The sequence below is a fragment of the Lucilia cuprina genome, chromosome 6 (genome assembly GCF_022045245.1).
Source record: "Lucilia cuprina isolate Lc7/37 chromosome 6, ASM2204524v1, whole genome shotgun sequence".
NCBI lineage: Eukaryota > Metazoa > Arthropoda > Insecta > Diptera > Calliphoridae > Lucilia > Lucilia cuprina.
The window spans coordinates 63,157,010-63,173,607 of record NC_060954.1 but is presented as its reverse complement, the minus strand read 5'-3'; the positions used below and the strand labels follow the sequence as shown (position 1 = coordinate 63,173,607).

General features: G+C 28.5%; 1 protein-coding gene across 5 annotated transcripts in view; it reads right to left on the bottom strand.

Moving 5' to 3' along the window:
• Positions 1 to 16,598, bottom strand: part of LOC111687328 (protein grainyhead) — a 121,756-nt gene that overhangs the window by 60,899 nt on the left and 44,259 nt on the right. The window contains exon 1 of one of the 5 annotated variants that reach the window (XM_046954641.1): positions 3,890 to 4,068. The exons of the other annotated variants lie outside the window; for them this stretch is intronic. Within the exon in view, the coding sequence (XP_046810597.1) occupies positions 3,890 to 3,945 (56 nt within the window). The 5' untranslated portion in view covers positions 3,946 to 4,068. Of the gene's footprint in view, positions 1 to 3,889; positions 4,069 to 16,598 lie in introns of those variants that run through there. 5 annotated transcript variants of the gene reach the window in all.

Sequence of the window (16,598 nt, the reverse complement as noted above, 5' to 3'; positions counted from 1 at the left end):
ATAAATCTTTTTTGTTGTTGTCAGTGTTTTAACATTTGGACAGTTGCATGGACAGACGGACAATTGTGTACCTTGGGCTTATACATACAACTTTTATTTGTTCACAAAAATAAATGATCACAACTGATCTAATGGGTCGATCACTGCTTAAAATAGCCAACAGAAAATAATAATTTTTTTAAAAAAGAAAACAGCTGGATGGTCATAATTTTAGGGTTTGTTAGAAAATCACGAAAAAATAAATCCATTTTTATTTTTAATTAAACTTGGTTGTCTTTTTTGTATTTGAAAATTAAAAAAAAAAAAATTTTTAACATTCAGACATAAAAGTGTTAAATGTATGAATATTATTTTTTTAAATTAACAAACGGACAGAGGTCAAAACGTATTCAAATTACATGTAGATAAAATCAAATAAAATGTTAAAAAAATATCTAACTGAAATTTGTAATTGGAATGACTGACAGAGTGCAGTTGTGTTAGTTGTTGCTATTTGCTTAAAATGAAGACAATAAATTAAATAAAAACACTTAACAAGCACTAATAATTTTAAATATTTTTTTTTTATTTTTGTATATATTTCGTTGTAAACTAGTAATTTAAAATTTATTCATATAAATTTTAAATGCTTTATGAAAATTAAAGAGAAAAAAATTAATAAACAACAAAAATATCACATTAAGTTTTGTGTTTTAACTTTAATGTTTTATATTATTTTTTTCGAATATTAAAACTTTCAATACAGTTTTTTTCTTTAATTTTTACGCACCCTCCTCTTCTTGTACATGAATTGATTCAATTCGATACTTTGAGTTGATCACAGTTTAAGTATAAACAACCTTAAATACTAAAATAATACAAATGTTTGTATATGTGTTAGTTTGTCTGCTTAAAAGTCTGTCCATTTGATCGTAGTTTTACCGTCGTCCGTCCGTCTGACGCACTGTCTTTTCTGTTTGTATATCAAAATATTGTATTCAACATCCATTTTGGTTGTCTCTTATTGATGCTAATTAATGCGATACGTATGAGAAATTTATGGCCCACACCCGAAAATTTGTAGCCATCATGTTTGAGTTTTTTGTTTTTTTTTTTTTTTTTTTTTGGCTGTGTGTATTTTTAAATTTTTCCTATAAGCCAGACTTACTTACTAACGAACTAACTGACTGTCAGTCTGTCCGTCTGTCTTAGTTTATAGTGTTATTATTTTAGAATCTCAAATCTCAAAGCAATAAAAACCGCCATCTCCAGCGCATTACCAATAAGTATAAATGTGTGAGAGTGTATGTTCACACATATACATATGCACATATGTATGTAGCTGTACAGGTGTATCAGATACTAGCCGACGGACAGACAACCCAACACATTATGTTAAATGGAGATTTTAATTTTATGTATGTTGAATGATTTTTTTTCTTAATGAAAATCTGTATAAAAATCCCCAAAAGAAAAAAAAAAACTAATAAATATTTAAATTTCAAAAACCAAAAAAAAATAACAAAAGTATCGAAAAGAAAAAATAAGTAATTTACATATAAATTTTATAACTGAAATCAAAAATACTCAAAATAGTGGAATTAATATAAATTTTAAAAAACGCGTATAAATGATCATATGGGTAATTCCATTGTTTTCTTTTTTAACTTTTACAGAAATTGTTATCAAGGTTAAACGTAAAATTTTAAAGGAACATATAGTACATGAGTATAATTTTATTGACCACCTTAAACCACATACGGATGTGGTTGTTTTTGTTTTAATATTACAAATGTTATTTGCCATATTGTCGTTATTTATGAATTACTTCATTTAATTAATAGCAATAAATAAAATGTATAAAATAATAAAAATTGTGAAATTATTATTACAGTATTGTGGATGGAAATTTTATTTTAAAAATTCAGTTTTACATAAAATAAAATAGAATTAGTATTAAGCTCAAAGTGAGAAATATTATTTTTATTTATAAGTATATTTTCAATGAATTTTTTAGTTGCTTGATACTCATCCTTAATTTTTAAGCAGTAGTTATTTTAATAAATTAAAATTAATTTAATAATGAAAAAATAAATTGAAAATGTAGAAAAACACCAAGTTTTTAAAAATAAAACAAAAAATTCATGTTTAAAAAGCGTCGCATGTAACTTGAAGCGTAAAATGCGAAATAGGTATGAAAAGCAGGTAATACTTTGACGTAGTGTTTACCTCGGGCTTTAGATTTATTATAGCCCAGTATCTGGAGCGTTCATTTAACAAACAGAAGTTTTGTGGTTCGAGCCCCGCTGATTTATCTTTAGAGCATAATGCTGTATAAATGACAATTCTTAATTTATTTTTTAATATCTATAAAATTGACCTTTTTGGAACAAGTGAACGTATGGATTTAAAACCTGGCTAAAAAAGTGTTTTAGTTTTATTTGTTTGCTTTCTACACACAAAATCGTTTCAAAAATAAGTAATTTCTCAAAGCTCGCCAAACAAATGTAAGTAGTTTCACCCCAAAATAAGTCTTTACTTAGTTTAAAAGAAGAATGTATTTACATCAAGTCCGATGAAATACACCTAGGACTCTATAGGGCATGTTGTACGCTCCTTAAACAGTGCTTTAGATGGGAAGCGAACCCACCACCTACGATCTCCTAGACTAACCAACACTAATGTATCAAAGTCTTTGCGTGGCTTCTGCATTAATTTTCTGGTTACCCGGTAAGTACATTTTTTTCTAGATATCTGCACTTTTAATCAAATATAAAAAATTTACATTTGATTTCTATAAAAAATAAATAGTTTTGAAATCATAAGTTAAACAAATAAGGCACAATTCATCCTTTATTTTAAATCAAAATTGTGTCAATAATCCGTCCGTCTGTCCGTCCGAAGGTAATATAATTTTATTGTGTTGTAAACATTATAAATTGTACAAGAACAAATCGTAATTTTCTATTCATTAGAAAAGTCAGTAGAATATTTTAAATATAATTTCACACTTTAAATAAAATCTCTCATGGAAAGTTTGAAAGAAATTACAAAAACATTTAATCAATAATTTATACTTTGATACTGTAATTTTCTTGTAAATATTTTTTTGTCTTTTTAAAGGTTTAAATATCACACAAGAAAAGCAGAAGAGCCTAATTAATATTATTAGAGTTTTACATAAAAAACTGATCATATGTACAGGCAGGCATACAAACGATGATTTTGTCTTTTTTTAATTATAATTTATGTTAATTTTATTTCTTACTACAAGGGGAGAAGAAAACTAAACCAAATTATAAAAAAAACAATAAATAAACTAAAATTTTAATAGCAGCGATAAAAATAACAACAACAACAATATATAGTTATGGTCTATGTTTGTTGTAAGCAATTTACGTCTCATTTGCATAAATATCAATTCTACAGGCTCTTTGGGTCCAAATCAAAATATTCAAATGTCCAAGTTGTCTTTCATTCACTCACTCATTCGCCTTAAGTTGTATATCAAATTGTTTTTGGATATTTTTTCTTTTAAAAATCTCTTATTACAAAAACAACAAAAACAACCACATTGACTACTAAATATAGGTTTTAGTTATTCAAAGTTTTGTTTTATAATCAACTTTTTTATTTTTGTTTTATCAAAAAGTGAAATTTTTTTTGTTAAAATCAATTAATATGGAAATACCAAAAAAATTAAATTTTTAAAACTGAAAATTATTGAAATTTGAGCAACACCTTATTCCGCTTTATCCTCTTTTTAGTTGTTTCCTTTTATTTAATTTTCATTTTTCAAATTATGGAAAATACACACTTAAGTTTAATACTAAATTAACTTAAATTTATTTATGGAAAATTTTTATTCAATATTTATTAATTTTATTTAAAACTTCATAATTTTGTTTACCGTGGTTCAGTCAACCAATCTGCGTAGGATATTGAAAATGTGCTGGCGGTATCCATTTTGTATTTGTTGAGTTTTAATTTAATAAAATTTTTCACTTGTTTTCACTTTCTGTTTGTAAATTTTTTTCTTTTGTTTAAAAAACTAAAGAAACATTTTGTTTTTATTTTGAAAATTTTAATTTGTTAATTGAAATTTTTAAATTATATTTTTTTTCGCAGAGCTTTTTAAGGCTCTTTTAATTTAATAAAAATCATTTTTAGTAATTATTTTTTGTTAACACAAAACACGTTTATTTATTTTTGTTTGTTTTGTTTTTAATAATTTTGTATTTGTAATTATTTTTATAATTAAATAATTGTAACTTTATTATATTTTTTGTTTATTTGTTGCAAATTTAAAAACACTGCAACTATTCTGGCAAAAAGCACTTTGTTTTGGTCAAAATTTATAAAAAAAATGCCAATAACAAGAATAGTATAGAAAGAAATGTAAATAAACAAAGAACCAAAATAACAATAATAATAAACAACAATATTTTAGATCTAAAAGATCTTAACTGGAAAATCACGTTCCGTAGTAAACAAAACACACAAAAATCCAAGCAAAACTCGTGCTCAGTAAGACAAGAAAGCAAAAACAGAGCTTGTTGTTGTTAGCCTTGTGGCGAGCCGTTAACAACTGAAAACCACTTTGCGCGCTTTAAACACAACCTGCATATTGTGGCCAACACAAATGGATGGACGGATACAGGTTCGATCAGCATACGAAACCAATTCGCCGCATGCAATCACAGATCGAACACACGGCGAATTTAGCTACAAAATACCCAGCCACCAATACAAAACCTGGTTATATTAACTAAACACCAACTACCTACTACAACAGCAGCACAAGCAAATATTCAAAACCATCGATTCAAACTGAACATTGTAAACATTTCACGGGTTTGATTTAAACTACTGCGTTTGTTGCTGCTGCACCTGCTCAAAGAAAATATCTCATACTACAAGTTTGATGCGTTTTGATCAGCGTGGTTGCGCTTTCTTTGTAAAAGGCGTGTTTGTAGCTGAAGCAGCAGCATCATTTCTACTAACTTTATTATTTTTTTTTTGCTTGTTTCTATCTTTCTTCGCTTCTTTCTTTTGCCACCATCAAATTGAGATTTTGTGTTGTGGGCTTTTATCAAGTCAACTTTTTGAGTTTAAGTTAAGGCCAAAATAAAAATAAATTAAACAACGGTAATTGTTCGATTATAAGTTTTCAAGTTTATGTTACATTTATGTCCAATTGATTTGATGGAGCAATGTCGCAGATTTTATCCAAAATTTATGTATAAACTGTTTAATTTTATCTGACTTAATAATGTTCCAAGATATGTTTATCGATCTATTTGAAACTTTCACCATTAAGTCCTGATATTTGACTTCAGGGGTTTTTAAGTTAAATGGTCCGCCAAAAACATTTCCTTTCACTCGTAAGTTCAAGTCCTAAATTTCGTTTTAGTTACAAAATATCTCTGTTTTTTAAGAACTCAAAGTATATTCTGTTAATTGAGGAAATGATTTTGACATGAATTGATATCAAATTATAAAGATTCTAAGAGTATTGGTGTACTATTAGGTGAGTGCGAGTGGGACCCTTACACTTAGTAGACTGCTTAAACATACTACATTTTACATTACTTGGGGATAACAAAGTAAACACTGTTTTTATTTTATTAATTACACTGATACTTAAATTTAAAATATAACCTAGTGAGCATTAAAAAGAATTCGATCCTACCATGTTTTTAAAGATGTTTTTATATAAAAAGTATTATTTTATTTTCAAAATTTTCAAGTAACATTCTCCCTCATTTTCACACAGATTTTACAGAATTGTTTAATGATTATTTTAGACACACACATGCACAGAAGAAACTCTATTTATAATTATTGTAATTTAATTAAATTATACACAATCACCTGCATGATAATCAACACACACACATACACACACTCAAATCGATCGGGACCTTTAATTATTATTTGGTAAAATAAAAGATGGACGGACGAAGTTGTTGTATCATAAAAGCGTCACTTTGTTTTTAACATTCACCTTTAAAGTATCAGTTTTAAACATTTAACATTGATGTTTTTGTTTTAATTCTTTTTTTGTAACTTCTTCTTCGTCTTCACCTTCATGATGATCTTCTTTTTGTGACCGACTTTGGGTTAAAAGTGTAATAATGTTTGTATGTGAATGTGTGTTTTACAACTGTTTGTGTAAAATTTATTCCTTGTGATTTTATTTTGTGTTAAGCACACATTAATCAACTCCTTAATGGTTTTTCGAGGCCTGCCACAGAGTATTAATTGTTGTTTTATTGGTTTAGTGGAGCAACTGCAACTGCAGCGGTAACAGCAACAGTAGGGGAATCTTCATAAGTAAGTGTGGATGTGAGTAATATGGATCTTTTATTTGTTTGTTTTAAACTGAACCTGAACTTGAGCTTTTGTGACATGTTTTTGAACTTATTTCATTATTTTTATTGAACATTCTCCCTTTAGTATTTAATTTTTTATATATTTGTTTAAAGTAGGGCTTCCCTACTGCTGACTGTTTAGTTGCCTGAGTTGCATGCACATCATGCATATGAATGAAAAATGAATATTGTTATTTTAATTTAGGTTTTAGTTTTAATGCCATAAAATGATGAAAAAGGATACTTAAAATATTGTCATCTGATTTGTTGTTGCTGCACTATATTGCGTTTAAATATATAAATTTGTAACCACAGGTTTTATTTTTTAATAACCTTGATGATTTTGTGTTGACGCTTCTTCTGCTGCAAAAGAAAGAAGACATTCACTTATTTATGTATTTTTTTTTTTAATTTTGGTCAACCATCATTCATGATCGGCTTAATAACGGACGACCCTTGATGGGTTTTTTTTGTGCTGTTAATAATGAAGATCACCTTCAATTGTGTGTTTTGTTAAGTTTGTAGTTGATGAAACCGCGCCTACAACAGCCATTTATTCTTTACCAAAATATATGTATGTGAAACAAAAAAAGTATTGGTATCACACTTAATTTAATACGTATTGTGATACAATAACTTTTGTAATAACCCTGGCCATCTCCTTGCATTTTTTCTTCATCTTCTCCTTTTTTATTTTCGCTTATAGACTTTCACTTTTTCGTACAAACAACAGTAAATGCAGTCTTCATCACTGTGGCCAGAGACAAAGAGTTTGTGCTGTTTTTGCTGCTGCTGGAGTTCATGTAGTGTTGTTGTTGCTGTTGTGTTTAAGTTCAAATTCATGTTCCCATTAAAGGTGGTGCTGATCAAGGATTCGCAATTCACAATTCGCTACAGTGAGTGTCAAATATTAAACATTACTTGACATGATGGACTGACATCTGTTCGTTAATATCTTTGCTGGCTTGTTGTTGTTGGTTGAATTGACTGTTAAATTTGTAGGAAATTAACTTTTGACTTGAGGCTGATTTCAGTTTAAATGAATCGAACTTAAGTAAACGTAAATGAAACATTGAATAAAAAACAAAGAAATATGTATTTGCAAACAATTTTCATTTAACTATGTATGTTGCATGAAGTATTTGAAATTCTTCGTTGTTTTTTTTTCGCTTGAAATAATCATAATCAAGATTTATTTGGTAGAGATTGATTTCTATGATTTTATTTATTTAATTTTTCTTTATTGCAGTTGCTGTTGTTTTTGTTGTCCTTATTAAGTAAAGTCTAGCTGTCTGCCGCTATGTCTATGATTTCTATCCCCCCATAAAAGTCTGTTACTTGACACAATCTTTGAAAGCATCGTTCAGAAAAAAATAAAGAAATAGAGGAAAAAACTAACAAACGTATGTATGAACAACAATACGCATAACAATTTCTTCTTATTGATGATGAATTTTGTTGCAGACGTATGAGTGGTGCGTGTATGGTTTTTATTGTACGAATAGCAAAAAAAAAAAAAAAAACAATTGTAGTCTGCTTGTTTTTACTATACCCCAAGCAACCATATTTAGTCATTCTTTTCATTATTCAGAAATTTTTACGTATTGACCAAAACCATTTAGGATGAAAGTATGTTGCACAAATGGGTTTCAACACTGCGGCATACCGTTGACACAACAGTACTTTTATTGTCATCAACCATCCCCTCAACACACATCCCAATTCAAACGAATACGATCCGATCGTCACCATCATCTTCATCATTTTCATCATAAGCAGTATTGCATTATCAATTTGAGCATTTACCATCCACCACCAGCCAACTAACCAGCCATTGGACATACAAGCGAACTAACTAACTAGCCAGAGCTAAGTATTTCCAGCCAAGTTGGCCATCAACCAACACACACCAGCCAGCATCATCTTTGATTGTTGTTTCTACTTCTATTTTTTTTTCATTTCCATCGCACACACATGACTTTAAATGTCGAATTTTTATATAAAATCAAAGCCATAATGTTCATGCAACACATACAACTAACACTCTTATGAATACACAATCAAACTTATATAAAGTGCTGATGCTGATAATAACGATGTAGAAGACAAAAAAAAACAAAGTATATTTGTATCTATGTGTGTATGTAATAAAAAAAGATTAAAATGACAGCTTGCTGTGATTTCCCTGTAGTAAAAAGTATTCATCGTATGAACCGCACTGCACTCCACCACAAACGTTTGTCTGTATATATATTCACATGCTTAAAAATCCCAACAAACATTAGTTTAATTATCAAGATATATTAGAAGAATTTTTAAAAGATTTAAGAATATTAATTTAGAAATCGATAAGAACTGAAGTTTAAACAAAAGATTTCTCATTTCTCTAGGAAGTTGATTTCCATTAGATTTTTTTAATACACTATTTAATGGAGATTTGTGTAATGGATAGTCATTACACTATTACATAAAGTATACTAGTCAATAAATAACTCAGTAAATAGAATAGACTAGTAATAGATTAACCAATAGATCAATACATAAACAAGTCCATAGCCTAGTTCATATATTATATGCAAATTTTTCCAGTAATTATTTTGCAATGTATTTCATTTCTCACTATCAGCCATAAGACACTTAGACGTAACGTCTGCGAAGATAGAAGATACTTTTTTTCTTTAAATGTTTGAAGGGGTACTTTATGAAGATGTATGCATGTGAGTATGTGTAAGTTTAAAGAAAAACTTCTTTCGATACGACAAGTGTTTATTTACCATATGGGCGGTATGTGTCCAGTTATTTTATATTTTTATTGTTGTTGTTGCCGTTTTTATTTTGGTTGATATTTTCGTATGTGTGTTTGTGTGTTGTTCTTTAATGAATTCTAAAGATAGTTTTTGATTTTCAATTGTATAAATTTAACTGTCAAGCGACTAAATACAGAGAGTAGGGAGATCTCAATCAATACTTAAGCATTCTGAAATAAACCAATGTTAAAAAATCTCCAACTGTTTTAGAATATCAGTGTTTTTTGGGAAACAATAGATATTATAGATTCCAAAGGCTTGATAAGAAAAATATTTAATTTCCAAGTTGTTAACAAAGAATTTTGGAGACATTTGACTTTATTGAATAAATTAATTTGTAAAATAATGTCTAGGTTAAAGTTATAGTAAATACAGAGTTATATGTAATTAACAGTTAAGTTTAAATAGTAGATATTTTACGCATTTGCACTTCAAGTTGTTTCATTTAATTTATGACTCATTGTAACAATAACAACTAAACTTTAATTCAAAATTATGTTTAATATAATAAACGTTTTTTTTTTTTCCAGACAATAATGCATGATTAATAAACAATTTTCAAGAAATTATAAAATAAATTGAAGTCACTTAAGAAATGTATATTTATTCATAATCGTTTGATTACAAAAACCACAAAAACTGTTCAATAAAAGTCAAAAGAATAAAACAGTAACAAAAACTGAAAACTCAACACAAATTGTACAATTAAACTGAATATTAAACAAGAGGTGGGGGTGGTGTTAGTGTTGGTAGTGTTGTGTATGTAGAAAAAAAAAGAAACCGACAATTGTTAAACAATCATGTCTTTAATGATTAGATGTCAAATTCTGTAATATTTTATGGTTCTCTTAATGTTGTTGTAATATTTTTCCATCGCTTGTTCGCTGAATCGAGCAAAAAAAAATAATAAATAAATGCAAATTATAATCAAATAGAAAAGGTCAAAATATTAAAACCAAACTGCCAGACCAACAGACAGACAGACATGCATACATAAATATTAGACATGCAAAATCATGGTTAAACGTATTTTTATGGATATAAACTCATACATATTTGTTTGCTTGTTTGTTTGTTATTATTGTTGTAGCAATGTTGAGCTTGTAACTGTTTGTAGCACCTTTTAATGAATGACTAAATGTCTGTCTATTTTTTTACGTTGAAGTAAAGTGATACATTACTTTGTGGCACGAAGCACGATTTTGCGCTTATTTAAAGTTCAGCTGCTGAAACTCGACATAGTTAGTTGAAAAACTTCTCTTTACCGCAACAATTAAATACAAACCAACAACAAAAGACAACAAAGAAAATCAAATCTAAATCATAGAAAAAAAAACACATTGAAAGGTGTCTTTGACAATCATGCATATTTCAGTTTGAGAAAATGAAGGCGTCACTACTCTTAAGAACTTTTATTGCGGAATTCTAAATGAAGTTAGACTTTGTTAGATTTTTTTTATAAATTGTTATTGTTCATTTTAATTATAATTAATAGTTTTTTATTACTAGCATGATTATAAATAAATTATATTTTATTAATATAAAAAATATTATGATTATTATTGCAGACAAAACAAGTGTGAAATTTGTATAAAAATTTAATTGCCCTTTAAATATGGAACATTGTTGCTGTTGTTGCAACAGCTACTTAAAGTTATAACAAAAAAAAAAAAAATAAATATTTATGTTATTGTTACTGTGGTGTTTTTAGTTTGATTATTTTATAGGCACATAACTGTTGAGCATGACAGCTTAAGCAGCCATTTATTAAATTTATTGACACTCATCCATCCATTCAACCATTCAAGCATTTAAACAAGCAAATCCAACAACTGCAACATCTACTATTACTACCACTACTACTACCATGAGTATCATTGTCGAAGGCACACGGTGTAACGTTGGTTTGGTTTGTCCGTCATTCCTTTAAAACACAAAATACATTCATCCATACTCTCTAAAACACAGCCTGCAACAATGATGATACAACTTTTATTTTATGTCCATTATACATACGTTTTATGATGGTGGTTTTGCTTTTTATTTATTTTAGCAATTGGCCAAATGGTCATCACTCAAATATTGGCTAATAAAAAATATACTCCAGCATACGTTTGGATACTTAATAGTTTTTGTTAAAGGATTGATGATGGCGCACGCATCATCCTTTGAACATTTTTTAAGTAAAAACTTTAATTTTGTTTCATGATGTATATATAAAAGTATAGATTTTAAAATGATTTGTGTAAAATTTGTTTGTAGAATATGTACAAAACACTTCTTTACATCCTCTCTACTCGGCTTTTTTGTTTTGCTCAGTCATATTATGACGTCAGTACGTTTAAAAACAAAAACTATGTGTCTTGATTTGTAAAGTATTTAAAAACTTTCTTAAGAGCAGCCAACATCATAAACCGATGACTATCATTTTGTATCAATGTCAATGTGTGTATGTGTTTGCAAATAAAATAAAGAAAAGCTTGAAACTCACACAGATACCTACATACAATATATTTGTATTCAGATGCCTTTAAGCTTTTTATTTTTATAAATTTTTTTCACTTCTTGTCATGCACCAAGGATAATAAAATTGTGCTGCATACATTTAATGTGCGTAACGTACGTACAAGTAACAGTATTTTCTTTTAGCCAAGTGAATCAATGCCATTAAAAAAAGCTTTAAAAGCCGTTATGTATTGATACGATCTTTGAATATTAAGTGCTTATGTTGCAATCTTTTATACGGGTTTTGCCACACAATAATCGCATAGATGAAAATTGTTAGAATATGACATATAAACAAAATATTCTATTAAATTGTTAACTATTTTTAACGAATTACAACTAATAATAAAATATTTTTATCAATTAAAATAACGTTAAGGAAACATAATTCTTTGGATTACTGGTTAATAAATACATCGAAATCTTCTTAGTTTTCATACCCAACATCACTATAGTGGGGCATATTATAGATTTGTGCTGATATTTGTAATGCATAAAAATACACATCACCTTCAACAGACGCGGAATCCACAAAACCGAAAATGATTTATACAAAATATAATAATGTGGAAAAAGTAAAAAGCTCTAGCTGGATTCTCGGATATCCTTAAAGTATATCAATCGTTTCAGCAGGTTGGTCTACCTTAATAGGGACATGAATTTAATAAATATATTAAATCTTATACCGCTTTAAGCATCAACACAAATATTTGTTTTAAGATCAATTCTAAGCGAAAGAAATACGAATTTTTAAGTTGTAAGGTCCTAAACAAAAAGGTTTCGTTTCAAAATATTCACAATAATCAATCATTTCACATTATCAACAACTAATGTTCATCTTATTTCTTTCCATTATTTATAACAAAACGCCAATTATAATCAAGCGTTTGAAAATAGTTGTCCCCAAAGGACATACATAAAATGCACAAACCAAATACTCAAATAATCAAATCCAAAAAAACAGCAACAACAGAGATAATCATTGAATTATGTTGTATTTTTGTAAAATTTTAAGTATTTCCTGTTTTATAGTAAAAAGTCATTAAATGGAGCGAGTAGTGCAAAGTTTTCAGTTGAAGCAATCATTTAAAATGTACATTAAAAAAAGGAATCGCAACAACAGAATAAATGTATTAAAGTTAAAGTAGAAAACACATGTATTTAGGAAATACACACACTCACTCACACTCAACAATTACTATAGTAAAGATCAACTGACTGAACGACTGACGGATGATAAAGGTAACAGAAACTAACTAACGATGATAATTTCATAAGTTTCAAAAGTAAAATGTGCAGCATACTTATTACAAGATCATACGAGGATGGAACTAAAAGGCTAAATAAAAGGAAATTGTTAAAATTTATACATTTAAATAAAATTTTTGAGTAAAGTAAATATATCAATCAAAATCTAGAGTTTAGAACAAAATTATACATACTGAATATAAAATTTAAAACTCTAACTTCTTAAACAACCCTCCAACCCACTATACAGATACATGTATTTATATCGCAATACATTTACACACACTGGCCACATGATGGATGCTTCATAAATTATGAAGTATGAAAAAGATACATGGAATTGCAAGTTGCAACCCAAGAGAATATTGTATGATTTTATTATTTATTTTGTTTCTTAACTTTTTTTATGCATTTTTGATTCAACATTTTATAAATCGTGATATTATGTACTGGAAGCATAAGAGGTTAGAGCAGAAAAAAAATAAAGACAACCAAAATAAATGCACTTGTTCGCAATTTCACTTAAATGCTGTTGAAGCCTGGGCACACACGCACTTATTGATTAAAAGCATTTTTCGATTTATAAAAACTTAAACATAAACGCATACAACAAATTATACGGACAAAGAGACATCCATATAACCAACTTAATACACGACAACCTTCAAAGACGGCATCAGTTTATAGTTTGAAAATTGCCTACTATAACAGCGTTGAAAGAGTCTCATATACAGGCATTCATCAGGTACTGTATCGTTTTCTTTTGTTTTAGCACAAGGTGGAATAAAACAAAAACAAGCAAGATGAAAAAATGGCAAAAAAGGTTTAAATACAAAATAAAGTACGAACGAGTGAGTGAGTACAAGTGGCCTCATTCGAACCGTATTACACGCATTATAAATAAAAAGGGCCATCACAGCGAAAAGGGAATATTTTTTGTTATTTTAAGTTGTTTCTGATGTTGTCGAGTAGATACCACAGATAGTTGGTTAAATTCCTGTAATTACGATTTTTTATACTCTGCTCATCGCCGTAATACACAAAAAATTCACGAAGATGCAACATTTTCTGTTTACCATTTTTGTGTGTATGTTTTTCTTTTTTCATGCGTTTTTGGCAAAAACATGAGCAATTCATTGTAAATTTTCTGGGTTGCCCTTAAGTTATAAATATTTTGTAAGTTTTTTTCTGTTTCACTTTATTGTTGCAATTTAATTTTGGGCATCTTTTGTGTGAGATGTTCCACCTCCTCGTCATCTACAGCCCCAAAATGTAAAAGCGAAAACTTCAATAGTTCGAACTGAAATTGAACGTTTTGTGTTGCGAAAAGTTTAAATTATAGCATTTTTTAACTGTATCTTTCTTTCGCCATTTCTTTGTAATTTTCTTTATTTTTTTTTTGTTTTTGGAATTTTTTCGATTCGATTATTGGTTGTTGCTTTAAGGTTTTATTGTTGTAATTATTCGTTGTTTACATTTGTTTTTGACTTTTTTCCATTTTTATTCAAGAAGTTCAAGAGAAAGTCCACTCCCTAAAAGGTTTACGAATTAAAGGTTCATTTATTTTATATCGACCTGTTTCATTACATTGTTTTTATTTTTGTAGTATTTGTCCATAATAAAATTCAGTTTTTTTTTAATCATGTCGATCGTTCTTTTAACATGTGTGTCATGATGCTGTTGCTGCAGTGCTAGTGCATTTTATTGTTAAATTAAAATACTTTTTAAATGTTTTTTTGTTTTGCTTAGTTTGATTTTTTTTTTCATTTTATCTCAATTTAGTTGCCGCAATTTTATAATTGTTCAGTAAGAAAACAACAAACAACAACGAAACGGCAAAATAATGTAAAATGTAAGAATTTTTCATCAGTCCATTGTGTGTGATTAAACATTTATAACAACGCCCACCAAGAAGCTTAATTGGTTTTTCATCCGCCATTGCTCGCCACAGTCGTTCACTTGCTGTTCGCCACTTGATTCTACTATCTAACGAGGGAGAGAAGTTACCCAGATAGTTATTTAGTAATTGCAAATCAATTTGTTTTGGCTACGAAAATCATTTAAGTTTTTTTTTTCAATAACAATAAAATCGGGCGTGTGTAAAATTTAATTACAAAAATATGAATTTATAAATTTTTACAATTAAAATATTAAGAAACAATATAGTTTATCAGAATTTAAGGTGCAACTATGACCTGCATTTACAAATCAAAATTTTGTCAACTTCAGGAATTACTGTTATTAAGGCGAGAAATGTCCAATAAATATTTCAGGGGTAAGGTGTACGGTTCCTGTTCTAAATTTGAGTGATAGATAAGCCGTTAAAACGAAAACTTTAAATTTTACGGATATTTAGATCCTTATTGAAAAGTCAAATTTAATAAGTCTATAGTAGACTATACAATAGACTTGTCTACAGTGTAGTCTATAGTCTACTCTATATTCTAGTCTATAGTCTAGTCTATGGTCTCGTCTAAAGTCTAGTCTATAGTCTAGTCTAAAGTCTAGTCTATAGTCTAGTCTATAGTCTAGTCTATAGTCTAGTCTATAGTCTAGTCTATAGTCTAGTCTATAGTCTAGTCTATAGTCTAGTCTATAGTCTAGTCTATAGTCTAGTCTATAGTCTAGTCTATAGTCTAGTCTATAGTCTAGTCTATAGTCTAGTCTATAGTCTAGTCTATAGTCTAGTCTATAGTCTAGTCTACAGTCTAGTCTATATTCTACTCTATAGTCTAGCCTATAGTCTAGTCTTTAGTCTAGTCACTAGACTCTAGTCTATAGTCTTGTTTATAGTCTAGTCTATAGTATTGTCTATAGTATAGTCTCTAGTCTACATTCTAGTCTATATTCTAGTCTATAGTTTATTCTATAGTCTAGTCTATAGTCTTGTCTATAGTATATTCTATAGTCTAGTATATAGTCTAGTCTATAGTCTTGTCTGTAGTCTAGTCCATAGTCTAGTCTTTAGTCTAGAAGCTTTTTCACATGAGCTTTAAAACTTAAAATATTAAATTTAAGTTGAAATGTGTTTGCTGAAAAATATTTGTGTCATGCATCATATCAAGCAAAAGAATTTCTCATACCAATATGTATGATAGACAACAATTTTGTAATGAAACCACTTTAAGAAATTATTCTTCTTCATATCGGACACTTCCCCTATTTAAATTTATAATATTTTATGATTTATAATATTTTATGATAGATAAATGTTATATTTTCATAATAATGTCTAGCTTTACTTTATACACACAATTACTGTTTTGCCTTTTGCAAAAAAAAAACAACAAAAAAACTAAAATATTTTTAATTTAACAACATAGAACAACTACAAACATTTTAGTACATACTTCCATATAGCCGGACAGTCAGTCATGTTGCCAAGACAAGCATCCATCAACTGGGTAATCTATGTAACGTTTGATCGATACTATAATACAAACTTGCATTCGTTTCGTATTCATCAACAAGGAATACCTTGTTCATACTTACAAGACGTAACAACAGAAGCAAAAATATTGCCTGCTAAGGAAACATTTTACTACTAAGATGTCAAAAGTTACCTATTAAACGAGGCTTCCGATGTCCAACCTTAAACAGCTTCTGTGTTAAACTCTAATAACTATAATGATGACTGCAATGATGTTGATGGTGATGCTGCAGCTGATCATAATCATGATCGTGA